The 17099-nt window shown below is 48.3% G+C and overlaps 1 protein-coding gene across 5 annotated transcripts in view; it reads right to left on the bottom strand.

The window, feature by feature from the left end:
- Positions 1-444: 444 nt before the first annotated feature.
- ASH1L (ASH1 like histone lysine methyltransferase) overlaps positions 445-17099 on the bottom strand; it is a 116252-nt gene continuing 99597 nt past the window's right edge. For all 5 annotated transcript variants that reach the window (XM_081025485.1, XM_081025484.1, XM_081025483.1 and 2 more), the window contains 16 exons: positions 16698-16806; positions 16126-16290; positions 15870-15964; positions 14268-14425; positions 13658-13810; positions 11606-11660; positions 11392-11524; positions 10309-10557; positions 9413-9499; positions 8432-8522; positions 7870-8008; positions 7581-7753; positions 6199-6365; positions 4317-4357; positions 3124-3425; positions 445-2822 (listed from right to left, as the gene is read on the bottom strand). In XM_081025485.1, the coding sequence (XP_080881611.1) occupies positions 2731-2822; positions 3124-3425; positions 4317-4357; positions 6199-6365; positions 7581-7753; positions 7870-8008; positions 8432-8522; positions 9413-9499; positions 10309-10557; positions 11392-11524; positions 11606-11660; positions 13658-13810; positions 14268-14425; positions 15870-15964; positions 16126-16290; positions 16698-16806 (2209 nt within the window). In that variant the 3' untranslated portion in view covers positions 445-2730. The remainder of the gene's footprint in view (positions 2823-3123; positions 3426-4316; positions 4358-6198; positions 6366-7580; positions 7754-7869; positions 8009-8431; positions 8523-9412; positions 9500-10308; positions 10558-11391; positions 11525-11605; positions 11661-13657; positions 13811-14267; positions 14426-15869; positions 15965-16125; positions 16291-16697; positions 16807-17099) is intronic.

Below are 17099 nucleotides of genomic sequence, written 5' to 3'. Positions count from 1 at the left end.
CCTCTCCGTTGCTTCAGTTTCCTCGTCTATAAACTTGGGTTTTGGTACTGATCTAAAAGGGCTGTTCTGAAGATTGAGCAGATAAATGAACACATACCAACGGCTTATGATGGAAAGTCTAAGATGGTAGGCTAAAAAATGGGGCTGGAAGTTATTACTGCCACCTTGGAGGTTGTTAACGAGCATTACATGAGATGGCGTGTGTGCAAGGGACAGAGATGGGCATGAGCGTGATGCCGACTAAGACCGGGCCCAGACTGGAAAGGTCCCAGTACTGAGGAAACGGCTTCATCCGGTGGGAACCAGCGGCGAGTGTGCCCGTGGTAGGCCCAGGACGCTGATGATATGGTTTTAAAAAGATCTCTTTGGAAACAGGATGGAGAAGACACTGGAAGATAAATGGAGGCTAGGAAAGAGGAAAAAAATAGCAAGCTCACCACTCTGTAGTTAGGAAAAGTTTTTTCCATTTAATACTAGACTTTCAAGGATTGAGATGCAAGCTTTTTATGCAATTACATCCAATGTTAAAATTGGTAATACATAATTTACAAAGATTAACATCAAAACAATCATCTATTTAGATATGCTTTTGTAAAAAGGAAATATATTAGCAGCATTTATATTTTCCGCAATCACACAGCCTACAGACATGCAGACTAACTGTAACTATTTGCAGTGATGTAGTGCTTTGCCCCGCATTTCAAACACCAAAACCCGCCTGGCAGCTAGGGGGTTCTTTTTATTTCGTTATTATAAAATAACCGAAAAATAAAAAAAGGCATTAATTTCTACACCAGTAAGAAAAAACAAGTTTTTGCACTTACCTAACATTTGATTGTCTAAAAAACATTTCAGTTTTTAGTCTTTCAACAAAAGAAAGATAAAATGACAGAGCGTAGTGTCTTTTGCTTCTGTTTTCGCATTTTACAAAGTTTTTTTCTTTTTTTGTCTTTTTTAAAACTTTAGTGTTTAACACTATTAAAGGAAATATTGAATTTTAAACTCTTTCTTGTCACTTTCCTGCTTTTGACTAAAAGGAGACCCCCAAAGTGCCCCTATCCCCACCTCCCTCCCACCTGGCTCCCTGAAATGAAAACCAAAAGAAACCACTCAAATGGGCTTGGACATGCGCTTTCCCAGCTCCACACGTGAGCGTCTGATACCCAGGCCTCTCAGTAACGTACAGTGCTTCTCTACAGTAAGAAAATACTCCAAACTATTTTCTTAATTCTCTTTTTTCTTTAATAAAATATTTATTCTGCTTTTTCTCTGCTCAAGGGGACCTCTGGCATCCCCGGTCTTTTTATTTTTTTTTTCCCTCAAGATTGACACAGAAAGGAGAAAAAGAAAAAGATTCAATGGAATGGAAGATGGTCAATGTTTCTACCTAAACAAGTCAGAGCGTCGTCATCATAAGGGAAAATGTACAATCAGGACAGCATTGGTCCGGTATTAGAAAAAAGTAATGGGGACCTGTTTACTACTGTATTGCTTACTAATCACGCAGCAGATATATATATATACATATATATATGTACATACATATATATATATACACACACAACTTGGCACATTTAAAAACCATCTTTTCTCTTATAAGAACATCTAAAACGTATATGCATATGTATGTCTGAGAGGACAACAAAGCAAAGCTTTTAAATTTTATTTTTAAAGAGACAGTATTGTCTGATAACTTCTGGTTAAGAGAATGGGAAGGAAGGAAACACCCTGATCTCTCTCCTGATGATGAAGCCAACAGGAGGGTGAAGAGAGATGGAACTGGGGTGAGGGGAACACTGTCTCTGTAAGAGATGGACACTGAAAACTGTACAATTAAAATAAGAGTAGTGTTTTCAACTGATAATCTACACTCACAACAAATACTCTGATAGGTGAATACTGTTCAACAGTTCATGTAGTGACTTTTGTTTGGCGGGGGTTAGAGTTCATTTTTATGTAGCTTTTAAAACGAGTTTCTTTTGGAATGAATCTCCATTCGCGCAGCACAGCAGACACACAAACCACAGCGCGTAAACCGCACATGTGCTGGCGGGGGCCGGGCCTTCACGCCAGAAAGAACACGTTGGGCAGGTTCTGAAGGTTCTCACTAAGACAGTCCCGGAAGTACGGGCCCTGCTGACTGGGGGGCCCCTGCCACCCCCCACTGGGGCAGAGGCGGGGCAGGCAACATATCCAAGTGCTTGAGGTGGCCACTCCTGTTTGACTTTGAGCTGGCTGAGCAAGGACAGAGGGACTTCCTGGGCAGGGATCTGGGCAGAGGCCCAGCCACTGTTTCTGTCCTCGGTGTCCGGGAGCTCTTGGAGCCCACCGAGAACAGATGCGGGAGGGGCGGGCGGCCTGGGTCTATCCCTGTGGACTGAGTTACACCTGGGTATAGGAAGCAGTGCCTCTGGGATCAGGGGTGACAGGGAGGGGCAGGTGCTGGGGGAGCCAAAAGGTTTTGGTCCCCTAACGTGCTCTCCCTCGTCCCTGCATTGTTAACCCTCAGGGTAAAGAGCTGGAGAGGAAAACAAGTTGAGCCGACGGGTTAGACAGACCCTCCTCTTCCTCTCCACTAGCTCTGAGGTTTACTAAGTACCTAATATCAACGACATGGCCCCATGCCCCTGCTGGACGGACCTGCCCGCCCCTGTCTGCACACAGAGAACAGGAGGCAGGACTACCAGCTCCTCTGGATCCCAGACGCTTGAGGTGCTCGCTCCTTGCAGTTCACTTCCGAAAGCTGTTTTCTGGGATAAACAGAGTGCGCCTTCGCAGTTTCCTGCCGGATCCCTCCTCCAGCAAGTAGGTCACATCGATTGCTGAAAACAGAACCAAGGAGGCTCATCAAACAGCACCCGCCCACTCCCTACTTCAGATATGAGTGAGCTCTGGGGAGATCCCAGGAGTTCAATGGTTCCTTTTCGGGCCTCAAAGCTCAGCTTTCACATGCTGTCCTCTAGGGAAGGGATCCTCTCGCCTCCCCAGTTTCATGCCCATGAAAGAATTCCATCTTTCTCAGGAGACTTTCCATTCTGGGCAAGGAGTCAGAAGTGGTTCTTTTTCATTCCCTCTTCCCTAACTTACCATTCTCCAAACCCTAGAGGTTAGCCTGATTCTTACCATTTTTTCCAGGGATTTTGTCAAGGAGACCGAGCAAGATCTGGTTGAGTCGTTCCCGCTGGTTTTGCCGCCGTTCCTCGGGGGTACAGGCTGCCTGGGGTTCTTGACTACTCTCGTCCGGCTTTCTCTCGGCCTCGCGGCCGTCGGCACCAGCCCCCTCCTGCTCGGGCTCCTCCAGGCTGGGCATCTCTGCGGCGGCCTGCTCCTGGCTGGCCAGGACCTCTTCGATCAAGGGCAGGGCGTCATCCTCCTGGCCCAGGTCCTTTAGGGGTGGCTTTGAGCGCTCGGACTTCCAGGATGATCTGCCAGAAGGATACGCGACTTCAGAGTAAGGCCAAGCAGGGCACTTGGGCACGGAAGGGGGTAAAGGGGCGAGACCTCAGATGGCTTGAGATCTGGGGTTCGGCTGCCAGAGCCTTGGCTCAAAGGTAAAATCTTGGCTCTGGTCTTCACTTCATTATCTTTTGAGCAAATCACTACCTTTTCTGAAATTTAATTTCTATTTGTAAAATTCCATTTTTCTCCTTTCTTTCAGAAAACCAGTAAGTCGACAAAACATAACAGAGTGGGTGAAACTGCTCAGCTAGTTCTGTCGGCTTCATGAGTACAGAGAAACATGGCACAGCCTGAGGATACCCAAGGGCCAACTACAGTAAGAACGTCAATGGAGTTTTTACTTTTCCAGAATCTCTTGTCACGCCTGTTATCCAGTATTCCCGCATGTAAGCTATCAATGGAGGTACAGCAGTTAGGCTGCCATTCAACAGGAAAAGAAACTGAAGAAAAGCCTCAGTGTTTTCTCCAAAAATACCCCTTTTTTGTACAAAACAAACACAAATAGAAACAATGAGCCCAAAGTGCTCAGCTGAAACTGTGCATTTCTAGCCACATTTGCTCCTTGACAAAGGGCCCAGGAGCTGACACACCTTGGGGTAAAGGGGAAAGCTTGAAGAAATCTAAGAGAGAGACTTTTCTGGGTCTGCTGAGCGTTCTGTTCCAAACCCTTTTCTCTTCTATCTCTAGAAGACAACCTCCCTCCCTGCTAACCTCCCTTGCTAGCCTCCCTCCCTGCCCTTTCTGTTGGCTACAGTGGGCTACTCTGCCAGGGGACCCCCAATCCTAGGGGTTGGGCCCAGCGGGTCGGTGGTGGTTCTGGCTCCATTCAAGGCTCCTCACATCCCCATGGGACTCACCGCCCTCCGTTCCTCTTGTAGTTGTCTGGGACATAGTGAGGCTGCGGAGAAGAAAAGGAAGTGGTAAGTGTATTGTAAGAGCTGACAAAGCTGGAGCAGAGGACCTGGGCCACCCCAGGCTAAGGGAGGTGGGGTGGTCAAAGAGGAGGCAAACAGGGCTGAAGCCCTTACAAGTGGGTGCCTGTAAGTCAGGAGTTCTGCACTTCCAGTAACCTGCAGGCCGCGGCACTTTGAATGTGTAAGCCTGAAGTGACAGTAACGCCGGCTCACAACTCTTCTTGCCCCACCCCAATGCTGAAGGACTCGTAGTTGGGGTCTCAAAGCTAATCAGGGAGCAGCTGACTGAGCAAGAAGACCAGAGGAGTCTAGTTGAGACGCAGGGCTGGGTGGTGGGCAGAAAGAATCTAGTTTAGAAAAATCCGAAAATAATCGGAAAACTAGGGACACAAAGGTTTGGTTTCTGGTCGGACTATTTCTAGGCCTTCCAGGATGACAGCTACGACAGGCCCACTAAAAGAAGCCTCACGGATGTGGAAGCCAGTCCTGGCTTCCATTACAGCAAACGGATGGGCAGCGAAAAGCTTTATGGACAGGCACCAAACAACAGAAGTACGTGCATGACAATTTGAGAAAAAGTGCACGTAGGAAAAAGGCGGATAAGGAAACGTGAACAGAGGTTATTTCCCGGGTAGTGGGGTAATACAGCCATGTGCCGCTTAATGGTGGGCAATGTGTCATTGGGCGCTTTGGTCACCGTGCGAACGTCAGAGGCCCTCACACACACCCAGGTGGCGTAACCTGCTCCACACCCAGCCCATGCATGCCGTGTGGCCTATTGCTCCCGGGCTCCAAGCCTGTACAGCAGGTCACGGTACTAGTACTGTGGGCAATCGGAACACAATGGTGAGTAGTTGTGTATCTAAGCGTAGAAAAGCTACAGTTATAAAAAAAGAACAACGGCACACCTGGACAGGCCACTCCCCACGGCTGGAGGCTGCAGGACCGGAAGCTGCTCTGGGGGTCAGTGAGGGAGTGGGGAGTGGCTGTGACGGCCTAGCCTACTGTAACTCCTGCAGACTGTACACACACGTACACAGGCTACACCACATTTACAAAACAACACGTGATGTGGGAGGCTGCTGCTGGCGTGACACAGCTCGCTGTTTCTGCAAACTTTCTATAAGTAGAAAGAGTACAGTCTAAAATGATGAAAAAGTACAGTGTAGTAAACACATAAACCAGTAACCCTCGTTCATGACCAAGTATCACGTGCTGTACATGACTGTGTGTGCTGCGCTTTATACAACGGGCAGCGCGTGGGTCTGTCTGCACAGCGTCCCCAGGCATGTGTCAGGACAGGTAGGCGGTCACTGGGCCACAGGAAATTTCCAGCTCCAGTACAGTCTTATGGGAACACCGTCGTTATGTGCTGCATGACTGTATACAAACTTTCTTAATGCTTCTGTACTCTTCAAGTGTTATATAATGATGTCTTACATTTTAAATCCAGGAACAAAAAGAAAAAGCAGTGAACTATTTTCACCAAAGGTTTCTCAAGGTTCTTGCTAGCATTTGTACTTGCTTTTTAAAATTATGGGTGTGAAAACCAAAACCAAACACTGTAATATGGGGCTCCAGGGCAAACATTATAGAGAGATAAGAGAGAAAAAAGAGGCCAGTGCAGTTGGGAAATGCAGGATTTCCTGAGACACAGCCACGCCAGGCCATGCAGATGAGTGTGTTGATGTTGTGCCAACACCCCCAGCAGAGACGGACGTTTGCACAGTTTGGGATGGAAGCAGGAGGAGGGAGCAGGGAGCCGAGCAGGACCTACAACGTCCTGGTCCTGCTGAGCGGTCAGCACGAAGGACGAAGGACGTACCGAGAAATCTCTCCTGGGCGCCAGCCTCTTGGGGAAATGATCGAAGGCGTAGGGCTTGGTGCACACGGGGTAGCGGCTCCGATGCATCTTGTAGAACAGGTGGGCCGACTTGTCGAGCCGGTAATCGCAGATGTACACGTCCTGCTCCTTCACTCCCTTGGGTCTCCCTACGGGTGCAAACACTGTTAAATCCCCGCGTATTTCCCCGAGCTGCACAGAGGCCAGCACACCCCCCTGGGAGAGCAGCGAGACCCTGGAGCTGTTACTAAGCATGGAGGCTGCAGAGGAAGGAGGGTTCTCAGACACAAGTGTCGAGAAAGGCCAAGGGCAACTTGGAGTCAAAGCGCAGACCACAGGATGAGAAGAAGCCAGAAATGTAGGTTACGTGAGCACGGCGGAGTTTGAAGGAAAACCAGAGCAGATTCTGGGCAAGTTATAGGAAAGGAGGGCAGGGTGGCCGGATGGCTCAGTTGATTAGAGCACAAGCTCTGAACAACAAGGTTGCCGGTTCAATTCCCGCATGGGATGGTGGGCTTCGCCCCCTGCAACTAAGATTGAAAACGGGGACTGGACTTGGAGCTGAGCTGCGCCCTCCACAACTAGATGGAAGGACAATGACTTGACTTGGAGCTGATGGGCCCTGGAGAAACGCATTGTTCCCCAATATTCCCCAACGAAAAGAAAAAAGGCAGCATAACTAAGGAAAGCACATATGGAAATGCACGCTCTCTACTGGGGGAATGGAGCTCCAAGCAGTCACGGTCCAAATAGCCTACACTCTCCCCTGGACTCTGCTGTGACACCGGGAGAGCTGGCACTGACCTCTGCGACAGCTACACGCACGAAGCCCTCTCCCTGTGAGCCATCAACCAGGCTAAGTGCCATCACAGATCTCATTTCAGCTTTATAACACGCTCTCAAATATCTTAACAACTTCATTTTTGCATATCGTTTGCTAATGCTTTAACAAACCTCAAAACCTGCCCCCCCAAAATAAATAAATACAAATAAAAATAAAAAAACCCATAAAAAATTCTGAAATAGATACCAATCCCTGTGTTCAGTAGGTTAAGGAACCTGCCTGCCTAGGGCACAGAGGTCCAGCTGGGGGATGAAGTGAGATGGGCTGAGTCCGTAGCCCCCACTCTTAACCACAAAAACTAACACACACAGTTGATGACGGCCCTAAGGATTCTGGGATGGCTGGCTGAAGGAGCATTATTTTCCCACACATACTAAGAGAATGCTAAATACACAGTATTAAGAAGCAAGGACAAACATAGGACAGCACTCAGAAGCTCCAGCTGGCCCCAGACAATCTGGTACCAGAAGGTAAGTGTGGAGAGGGCGCAGTGACCAGAGAACGAGTGCAGGTCCCTTACCTTTACAGTATGTGTACAGGTCCAGGACACAGCACGTCCCCACCACGGCCTCCAGGGGTATGATCTCATACAGCGGCACCCGAAACAATTCATTGTGATAGAACCGACGGGATGGAGAGTGGTGGGTTTCGTGGGGACGGAAATAATGGTGGCCAAAGGCAAACCGTTCCTCTCTACAAAAAGCAAAAGAGAAGGGAGAGGTTTAGCTGATCAGCGAGACCCTAGTAAACACTCAGCTCTGTGCAGGGAGGGGCCCAGCTGGAAGGAAGGACTAGACTTCAACACATACTTTTCATTCTTCCAAAGCTTCTCGATGCGGAAGATGTCCAGTTTCTCTCTGTTAATGTGAGACAGCAGTCGGTAGGACTGACGGACCGGGTGGCCATCAGGGGTGCGCCGACTATCCCTCATCAGGTACACGCAGTCACCTAGGAGGGCACAGAACACAGGACAAGGTTCAGACGATTCCTGTGCCAACTGTTAGGCATCCACTGTCTGGCCCAAGGTCGACGGAGAAGGGACTGAAAATGCACCGCCACCAAGACAGAGCGACAAGCAGCAGCCTAGCGGGGGCAATCACACCTCCGGACTATGAGAAGGACACGTGGGAGGTCTTCCACCTCCGGGGTCCTGAGTGTGCTGCCCAGCCTTACGATTAGCTTCATAACCCCCTGGTCTCTCCCAGCTTTATTTGGTGGAGGGGAATGTGGGGAACCTCAGGACTGAAGGACAGAAAACCCTTTATTCCACTGCTACTCGGTCCCGTGGAGACGGAACTGCGATGCAGACCGCAGGTCCTCCTACTATCAGAAAGGTCAGCTGACAAGCAGGGCGAGCGCCTGTGAACGCACCTTGACGAAGCAGCAGGTCATCTCGGAGCAAACAGATGAAGTAGACACAGCCAGGTTGGGCGTAGTGCGGTCGAGGGGTCATGGGTACCTCCTGGCAAGAGCAGAAAAAAGCCAATGGGTAACGGCTGGGACTGTTACCCCAGCCTGCTGACCTCTACTCAAGAGGACAAGGACTACCACCTAGAATTCCCGGCCAACTAACTCACTGTTCAGTCGTCCCGTACACCACATGTACAAAAACGGACGAAAGCAAGTGGAGATGCTCAACTTGGAAAAGTGAGGTACAGAATGAAACTGACGGGCGAAGTCTCCCAAACTACATGCTACGAAGCACTGACTGTGTGATTGCTCTGTGCCTTCTAGAGGGCATTCCAAAAGGGGTCGGGCAGAACTCTGTCACAGCGACGGTGGGGGGTGGGGGAGCTCCTAGCATATAAAGCGCCAGGGCCCTGGAGAAGACAAACATTCCACAAAGAGCTGGCCACGCAGTGAGAGCAGCAGCCCATTAAACACCTTTACAGAGGTGACTTGCCCAAAGCCACGCGGAGAAACAGAGCAGAGCCAACACAAAACCCGCTTCATAATGCGGCCAGTTACCCAGCCCGCCAGCAGGCTCTCCGGGAAGAGGGCCTCGGAATTGCCTCTGCTGGCTCGGAGTCCAGTGCTCTTCCACTTAAACGCCGCTTAACGTTAAGTGTATTCAGAGCACTCAAGTTCTGGGCTTTACAAGCTACTTCTTTTATGAGTCGTTGCTAGTGTTTATAAAAACCACAGTTTTACATAGTACCATTCATTCCACTGAGTTCTAACTATGTTATTTTCCTTTCGCTCCCTGAGAAAAGGAAGGGCAGAATTATCACCCTCAATGGAAAGTATAAGAAACCGGCCCAGAGAGGGGAGTGATTCCCCAGAGGAAACTCGGCACCCCAGGACAGGTAAGTCCCCTCCATTCAGAGCAGGGTGCTGTCAGAGGGTTCTCACCCTGTCCACAGGCCTCGGGTCGCACTGCTCACACAGGTAATGCTCCACGTCTGCGTGCACCCCCATACAGTCACAGTGCTGCCAGACCTGCAGGAAAAGGTGCGGGGGTGGGGCTTAGACTCACCATAGAAGTGCTGGGGGCTGAGAATAAAGAGTTAACAACAGGAGACGGTCAAGTCAAACAGGAGCAAACGAAGGGCTAAGTGGGTGACTGAAAAATGAGGGATAAATGATAAAATGGGAAAGAAGAACAAGGACTTGTCTGAACACAAGCATGCAGATTGGTTCGCACTGTACAGATCTGGGCAAACAGGACGGAGACAGAGAACGGGAGAATGATTCAATAGCACCGCAGTGTTGCTCACTGAACAATATACATCAGTGATGGGTTATTGTGAAAGGCTTCGCACTTACAAAGTGTTCACTTCCCCTCATCTAATTATGTCCTGCCAGCAGCCCTGGGTGTTGCTCATGGCTCCACTGGCCACGTAAGGTGACAAGTTCAGAAAGAGCAAACGGGGATGGATGCCAGGGCTCAGCCCAGGCCTGGAGTCCTTTGTCAGGAGCTCTCAGTGCACGTGCAGTGGAACTCTCACTTTCTCAAGGAAAAGCACCACCCTAAATGCCAGCATCCTGGGCCGGGTTCCGTGAAACATGTGCAGTGCAAAGAGGCAGGAAGACTGGGAGGCAGGAAAAGGAGGGACGGAAGGAACGAAAAAGAAGAAAATAAAAAGGGGGACAGACGATAGGGTGAACCACCGGTGAGGTGACCCCGCACAGAAACCAGGCAAAGTCCACGCTGACAAAGGCCGCCAAGCCCACCGTGGGCCAGCCGCGCCTGAGCCCGGGCGCCATGCTCGTCAGGACCGGTTTCGGCTTCCTGTCCTGACCCTCACCATGCACTTGTCACACTGGATCATGAGGCCTTCGTCCTTGTAGAGGCCGCAGATGCAGCGGATGACGTCGTCGTCCTTCTCGTGCCCGGTCTCCTTCTCAGACACCGAGGTCTCGCTGCTGTCGGCCTCACTCGCTGTCTCTCCCACAATCTCATCGATCTGGGCTGAGGCCTCATGTCGGGCGTTGTAGTAGGCCTTTCGCAGGCGGCAAACGTCTCTCCCAGTCGGGGACTTCCGCCCATAGTACTTCTGCAGAAAGCAGGACAGAGAACCTGTTTGCTCTTCTCACTGTGGCTTAAAGCACGCTACGCACTAACGCCATTTTCTTCCTCCTCCCGTTTTGGTGAAGAGCTTTTCAGTACCAACAAATCCAGTGAGTGCCAGGGAGTTGGAAACAGCTGAAAGTGAACTAAAACGCACAGACGTCAAGACCTGCCTGCACGGTCCCTTTCCCACAGGCTGTCCTGCTGGCAGGCGGTGCCTTCCGCAGGCCCTCTGCGCACTCGGTAAGTGCACAGACATCGTGGGGGAGAAGTGCTCTGTTCCCCTTGTCCTGACACATCAGGGACAGAGCCACGGGTTTTAGAGACACGGTGAAGCTGGGTTTCAGGAGAAAGTGGCTTATACTAAAGATGGCTGGAATCCTTCTCCCGCATGTGTTTTCTTCTTTCACTCCTCGTTTTCAGCCTGAGTTCTCCCTGCATCTCGTTCCCGCTCATGCCCTGCAAACCCCTCTCCCAGGTGCTTCAAAGTCGCTAATGATGCCCTCTTCTGCGCACCATACACTAGACCGTTCTCTCATGAGTTTCACTTACTCTACAACCTATTCGCCTAACACCCCTCAATTCCATTCTTAAGACAGATGTACAACTACTTGCCTGTACCTACGTCTGTGTGTTTCACAGGTACTTATTATCTTTAGCAATGTAACCCTTACCCTAAGGGTACTCAGAAACAACTACTGCCTTTCTTAACCAGAAATACGAAGGTGGACAGAATAGAGTGAAAATCCTGAATGCCCGGGGACAGTTCCCTTCCGACCCCAGCCCCTAACCCAAGTGTGGAGCCATGACAAGTACCTACCTCTGCGTTCCGGAAGACCTTGAGCATGTCAGCATCGAAAGCCTCCACAGTCTTATAATAGCCGACGAGGATCTGCTTCTCGATGGTTGAAAGATCCAAGGGATCAGAGATCTTCTCATAGTAATCAGCATTCCTGGAACATAAAGCCAGGTGTCAGTCTGCTACCCCCCGTCCTTTTCTAAAATTCCAAGGACTGCCACACGTGCGGACTTACTTTTTCTTTGGGGGGAGGTTCAAAAGCGGTGCTGCCAGTGCCTGTCGGGAAGAATCTGCAAAAGAATGCCAGGCTTAGTGGAAGGGCTATAAGATACCAGGCAGGCAAGTATTAACTCTGAAACTGAAAAAGAAGAACCCCCAAAATTAAGTTAGAAAGAAAAATCTAAGTTTTCTTTAGCGGTCTGATTCTAAAAAATGCAAGGACTTTTCAGAAATGTGGGTAAAGACAGGGACCAGAAGATACTTTCAGGATTAGTGAAATGTAAGAGACACAGTATATATACTTGATATGTAGTTAGCTGGGTAATGAGAAAAACTTTCTGTGAAGAAAGAATGAGACATGGGAACTTACGAAGGTAGCTAGGCTGCTTTGGTTGGATTCCAGCTCCACTAATCTCACTACAGCAAAGACCATCTCATCCAAAAACTGTTTTCTAGTTCTCATTATTTTCTCTGTTGGTTTGGATTCAATTAAATTCCAGATAATGAATAATATGTACTGTAAATATTTTCTAGAACAGTTAATTTGTATCACCAAAACAGCACTCATGCTGTGGGGCTACTTCACCTGCTACTTTACAACCCTTCTAGTAACTTCCTAGAGAGAGAAAGCCTTTGGTTCCATGCCCAGAACGCAGGGACAGGCACACAGACCGACTGCTGCCTCATACTTGTCAGATGGGGTGGCTGAGAACGCAGCGTGATCTTCTGGGAAAGTAAAGGGTACACATATGTGCCACAGAACTTGACGTTTCAGGACAGCTTGGTCCCCCCTTTCCTCTCTATTACCTTAGGTTAACAAAACGGGAGAAAGCCACTAAACTATGAAGATAAACAGTAGACAGAGAAAGAAAAGAGAAAAAAAATTCCTCAGAATTTAGGGAAAGGAAGAAAGACCAGCCAAAGCTGATGGCACAAAGCAGCATTTGTTAAAATCTCTCACTGTAAACATCTCCAAATTTTCTGGTCATATAGTCATGTACATTACCAAACTTCCCACACCAAATTAAAAACTCTCCTCTAACCTTACCCCCAACACACATCCAAAAAATGTGCCTTTTGAAAGGAAAGGAGTAGGGTAAAGGTGTTTGCATGAAAATGCTTTGTAAGTAATTTTCTTGCAGCTTTACGTCCTTTTCCTTAATGCAGAGGTCAGAGATTTGTGAACCCTCCGAAATATATGCAAAATTATGTATATACACTTTTCTAGGGAAAGAGTCCACAGCTTTTATTATATTAGATTCTCAAAAATATCTGTCAAACAAAACAGGTTAAGAACCACTCGTAGTGTCACATGTTCGTATTTCTTTCTTAAATTGCTATTTCACTGCCTCATTCAGGAAAATTACATCCAAGACAGAGACCTGCTTCTTTCTATCCCATAGTTAAGAAATGTGATTTCTAAATACAGCTCTTGGGCCGGCCCCATGGCCCAGGTGGTTGAAGCACCGTGCTCCTAATGCTGAGGTCACTGGTTCAATTCCCACATGGGCGAGTGAGCTGCGCCCTCTACAGCAAAGATTGTGAACGACAGCTCTCCCAACGGCTCTCCCTGGAGCTGGGCTGCGTGAGCAGCAGGAGGTTGGCGTGAACAGCCGTAAGCAACCGTGTGCTGCCATGAGCAGTGGCCAGCATGAGTGGCCAGCAGCCGGCAAGAGCTGCCGTGAGCGGGCTTCCGATGACCAGTGAATGACTGCCTCAGCTGGGAGGCTGCGGGGGGGAGCGCAAGGCTCATAACACCAGCATGGGCCAGGGAGCTGTGTCCTACACAACCAGACTGAGAAACAATGGCTTGAACCAGAGTGGCTTGAACCAGAGTGGGGGGGCTTGAGCAGAAAAAGTGGGGGGGGAAAATACAGCACTTAACTACAGTATAATTAATACAAAAAGTCGACATATAAGATGTAGGGACTTGAAACAATCCCAAAGACTACATCCAGCCAGTCCTGGTAACTCTCCACAGTCCTGACCCTAAACCTTCCCTTGTTCCGATCTTGGATGTCGCAGGTGAGGGTAACAACCGTGTGGGGCGGGGACGTGGCCACCTCACCTTTATAGGAGATGATCCCATCACAGATCTCTTTGAAGACCTGGGCGAGGCGGGCTGCCCGGGCCACTTCAATGTTCTCCTCTGCAGCTGCCAATCGTCTTGTGCGAACAGACCGGGCTGTCTGCAGGGCGGAGAACTGGGTCATGAAGACGTCTGCAAGGAGGAAGCGGAAATCAGCTTCAGGAAAATGGCAGCTCTATGTGGGAGCTCTTCTCTTCCCCACGGGCTCCTGCCATGTGCTCTGTTTTCCTCGACACTGGCGGCACCTCCCCCTGCAGCTGGCGTAGTGATGTACCCCGACTGCAAGTTCCTGTCCGGGCAGGAAGGCAGACAGAGGACCCACTACCGCTGTCACGTCCAGGGACTTGCAGGCTGGCAGTGCTGTTTGGGGAGGGGGGGAGGGGTTTCCTCCTGTTCCCTAGAGTGGAAACAGGCAGCCGGAGAGCTGGGAGGGACAGGTTACTGCGGACTGATGCTTGTATGTTTGGATCTTAACTGTTTTGGCCCAGACTGAAAGGAATCTTTGAATAGATTGTTTGAAAGTAGCTGAAATCACCACTTTTGAGACAATCTTAGGATTTAACAGGGCCGTTTCCCAGGCGTCACTCACCAGACTTGATGTTCCCATCATCGCGGCAGATGCCGTTCCAGCGGGTGTATAACGACGCCGAGTGAATGTTATCACTGGTGTGCTTCACTTCCTCCTGTTTCTGCCGAATCTTCTCCCAGTTTCGGACCAAGAACACATGATGCTTTAATACAAAGTTCCTGCCAAAAAAGAGGAAAGGTGCTCCTTTATTCATGAATTCAATCAGCATTTACTTCATGTCTGTTCTACGTAAGCCACTATTAAGATGTTATCAATGAATACTCAGTAAATTCAGCCTTTATAAAAGGAATTACATACAGGGCAACGTTACACAGTTTTGCATCTTGATTCTATTTCTTTCCCACTAAAACGAAAACATTTCCCTATATTATTTATAGATGGCAACTGAAGCAGCCTGACTTGAAGGCAGAGCTTCGTGGAGGGTCTGTACGAATCCTAGAGGAAGCTGCTGAGATGCAGTACATACAGGCTGAGGCTCAGCTAGATAAGGAGCCCGGCCGGCAGGCAGAAGCAAAGGCATTTGAGATGGATGCGAACCGGGCAAAGCACGTGAGGGGCGGGGCCTCCACACCTCGGACCTTAAAGGAGTTGTACGTATCGTGCTCGAACCTGCACAAGCTTGATGATTCTATACTTTTTTACCCTAGCATACATATAAACAGACGTGACCTTGAATAAATCTCAAACTATGGGCCTCAGTAGGTGGAGATTAGACTAATTTTATAGTGCCTGACTCCGGCTCACATTGAAATCACCTGGGGAGCTTTATAAACCACTGATACCTGAGTTCCATCTCTGAGAATTCTGGTTTAAGGGCTCTCGGGTGTGGCCTGGGCATCAGGAGTTTGCAGGCACCAAGGCTAAAATGCAGCTCAAGTCGAGAACCACTGGCTTAGGTTATTTCTGTTTTACTCAAATTTAAACTTTCTATCCCTCAAAGTGAAATAGGATAAAGGGGGCTAAAATGATAGTCAAATCACACATAAGGATGAACTTTTGAAGACCCTGGATTCTTAACCTGTTCTGGCCATGGATTCCCCGGCAGCCTGGGGAAGCCCGTGTAACCTCTCTCTTAACAATGTTTTAGAAGTACTTTAAAAACAATATAAAATTTTAAGTAATTTTAACACATAGGATTAAAAGGCAACTAAACATACTGAAATACTGTTCGGAATATTAAAAAACCTGAAAATGTGATATAGAAATAAACATTAATTTTGCATACATGACAGCTCTAGTTGTGGCTTTAACAACCCTAGTAATTCTGAGATGGAGATGAATGTAAGTGATATTCTGAGATACTTGTAACACCTATAACATGACATGAAAACCAGAACGTGGGTGACGAAGTCATGGAAACTTGCAAATACGACACACACGCACGCACATTTTTTTTTTTTCCCTACAGGTTGCAGTCGAAGGAAATGCTAAATTTCAGTTAGAAATTAGGGAAAATAAAGACATAATTTTCCCCCACTCTGAGTTCACCGATCCTCTGAATCCTTGTTTAAAGACCTGCTCAACTATACAGATGTTTAATAATTTTTAAACTGACGAGCAAATCATGTTAATTTAAATTCAGTAAAGAAACCTCCTTTTTACCTCTCCCGATTGGACATCGGCTTCATTTGTAACTGGGGGGTCAATCTTGTTGGGGTGTTGATGTTCTCACTGGGTTCCTCCGAGAGGTGGCCTCTCTGAAAAACAGACGGGTCAGATTGCAGGAAAAGAAAAGATCGATCAGAGATCAACTCGAAGAGTATTAAAATGACTCTAAAGACGCCACCGGTGGTAGTCCCCTAATTTCAGCAACAGCCTTAAGTAGCTATTTGAGGAGAGCCGGGAGATGGTTATTCACCCTTTTTTTCAGCTTGTGCTTCGACTTCCTCTTCTCCTTAGACCGTCCGGACTTTCTGTGGGTGGCAACAGTCTGGCTGCTTTTGCTGCTGGGGAGCCCATTCATGCGCTGGCTCTTGCCTCCAATGATCCCTCGGCATTTCTCAAAGCCACACTTACACAGTTGCTTTGAAGGAAAGAGAATAATGCTTGTAGCCTGCAGTCTCATTCACAAGTTCAAACAGGATGCCTGAGCATCTGGACACCCAAAAGTAAGTCTAAATCAAGGCATTTTCACGTAGAGGAAAAAACTGATGGAGAGTAAAATAAATACAAATGGGTTTCCACTGTAATAGAAAGATTACACGTTGGGAAAACTTCACCAGGATAGTTAAGAACTGACTGCAGACCAAAAATGATCAGGCAATCTGTTCCTACAGTGCTACAAGGGACCTCTGTGTCCTAGCTCAGTGGAGTGAAGAGAACAACTTTTCTCCAATGAATGGCTACAGATGAGCAAAGTTTCCTGAAGGTCTCTATTCTACAGGGCACTGTGACAAAGCCAACCTCCCCTCTTGTATTTATTCTTCTTACCTGTTTTTCAACGTTAAAGGAATGAAAGTTGTAATCATAAGTGAGCTCAGTACCAGCAGGCATATCTTTCAGGGCATAGAGTCCGATCCGGTATACGCCATTAACAGACCTAGAGAGAAAGGCAGAGTAGAGGCAGAGGCTTACTGCCACGCCTGAAAACTACCACCACTGGTGCACCCATTCCCAAGTTGCCTTTGTTTCTGTCTCCAGTCACTCGAGTTTGCTGGCCAATCTTTCCCCCCTCAGTCTGTCTCCTGTTCTATCCCGCCTACAGGATACTGTCAGACCAACAGTCCTAAATCAGTTTCCAGAAAACATGCTCTATGTTGTAGATTAGAATAGGTCTAACTTCTGCTCGGTATTCAAAGTTCCTCTAAAACATGGTTTTAGTTTAGTTATTAA

The sequence above is a fragment of the Rhinolophus hipposideros genome (assembly GCF_964194185.1).
Source record: "Rhinolophus hipposideros genome assembly, chromosome: 19".
Classification (NCBI taxonomy): Eukaryota; Metazoa; Chordata; class Mammalia; order Chiroptera; family Rhinolophidae; genus Rhinolophus; species Rhinolophus hipposideros.
This window is presented reverse-complemented; position numbering and strand designations above follow the sequence as displayed.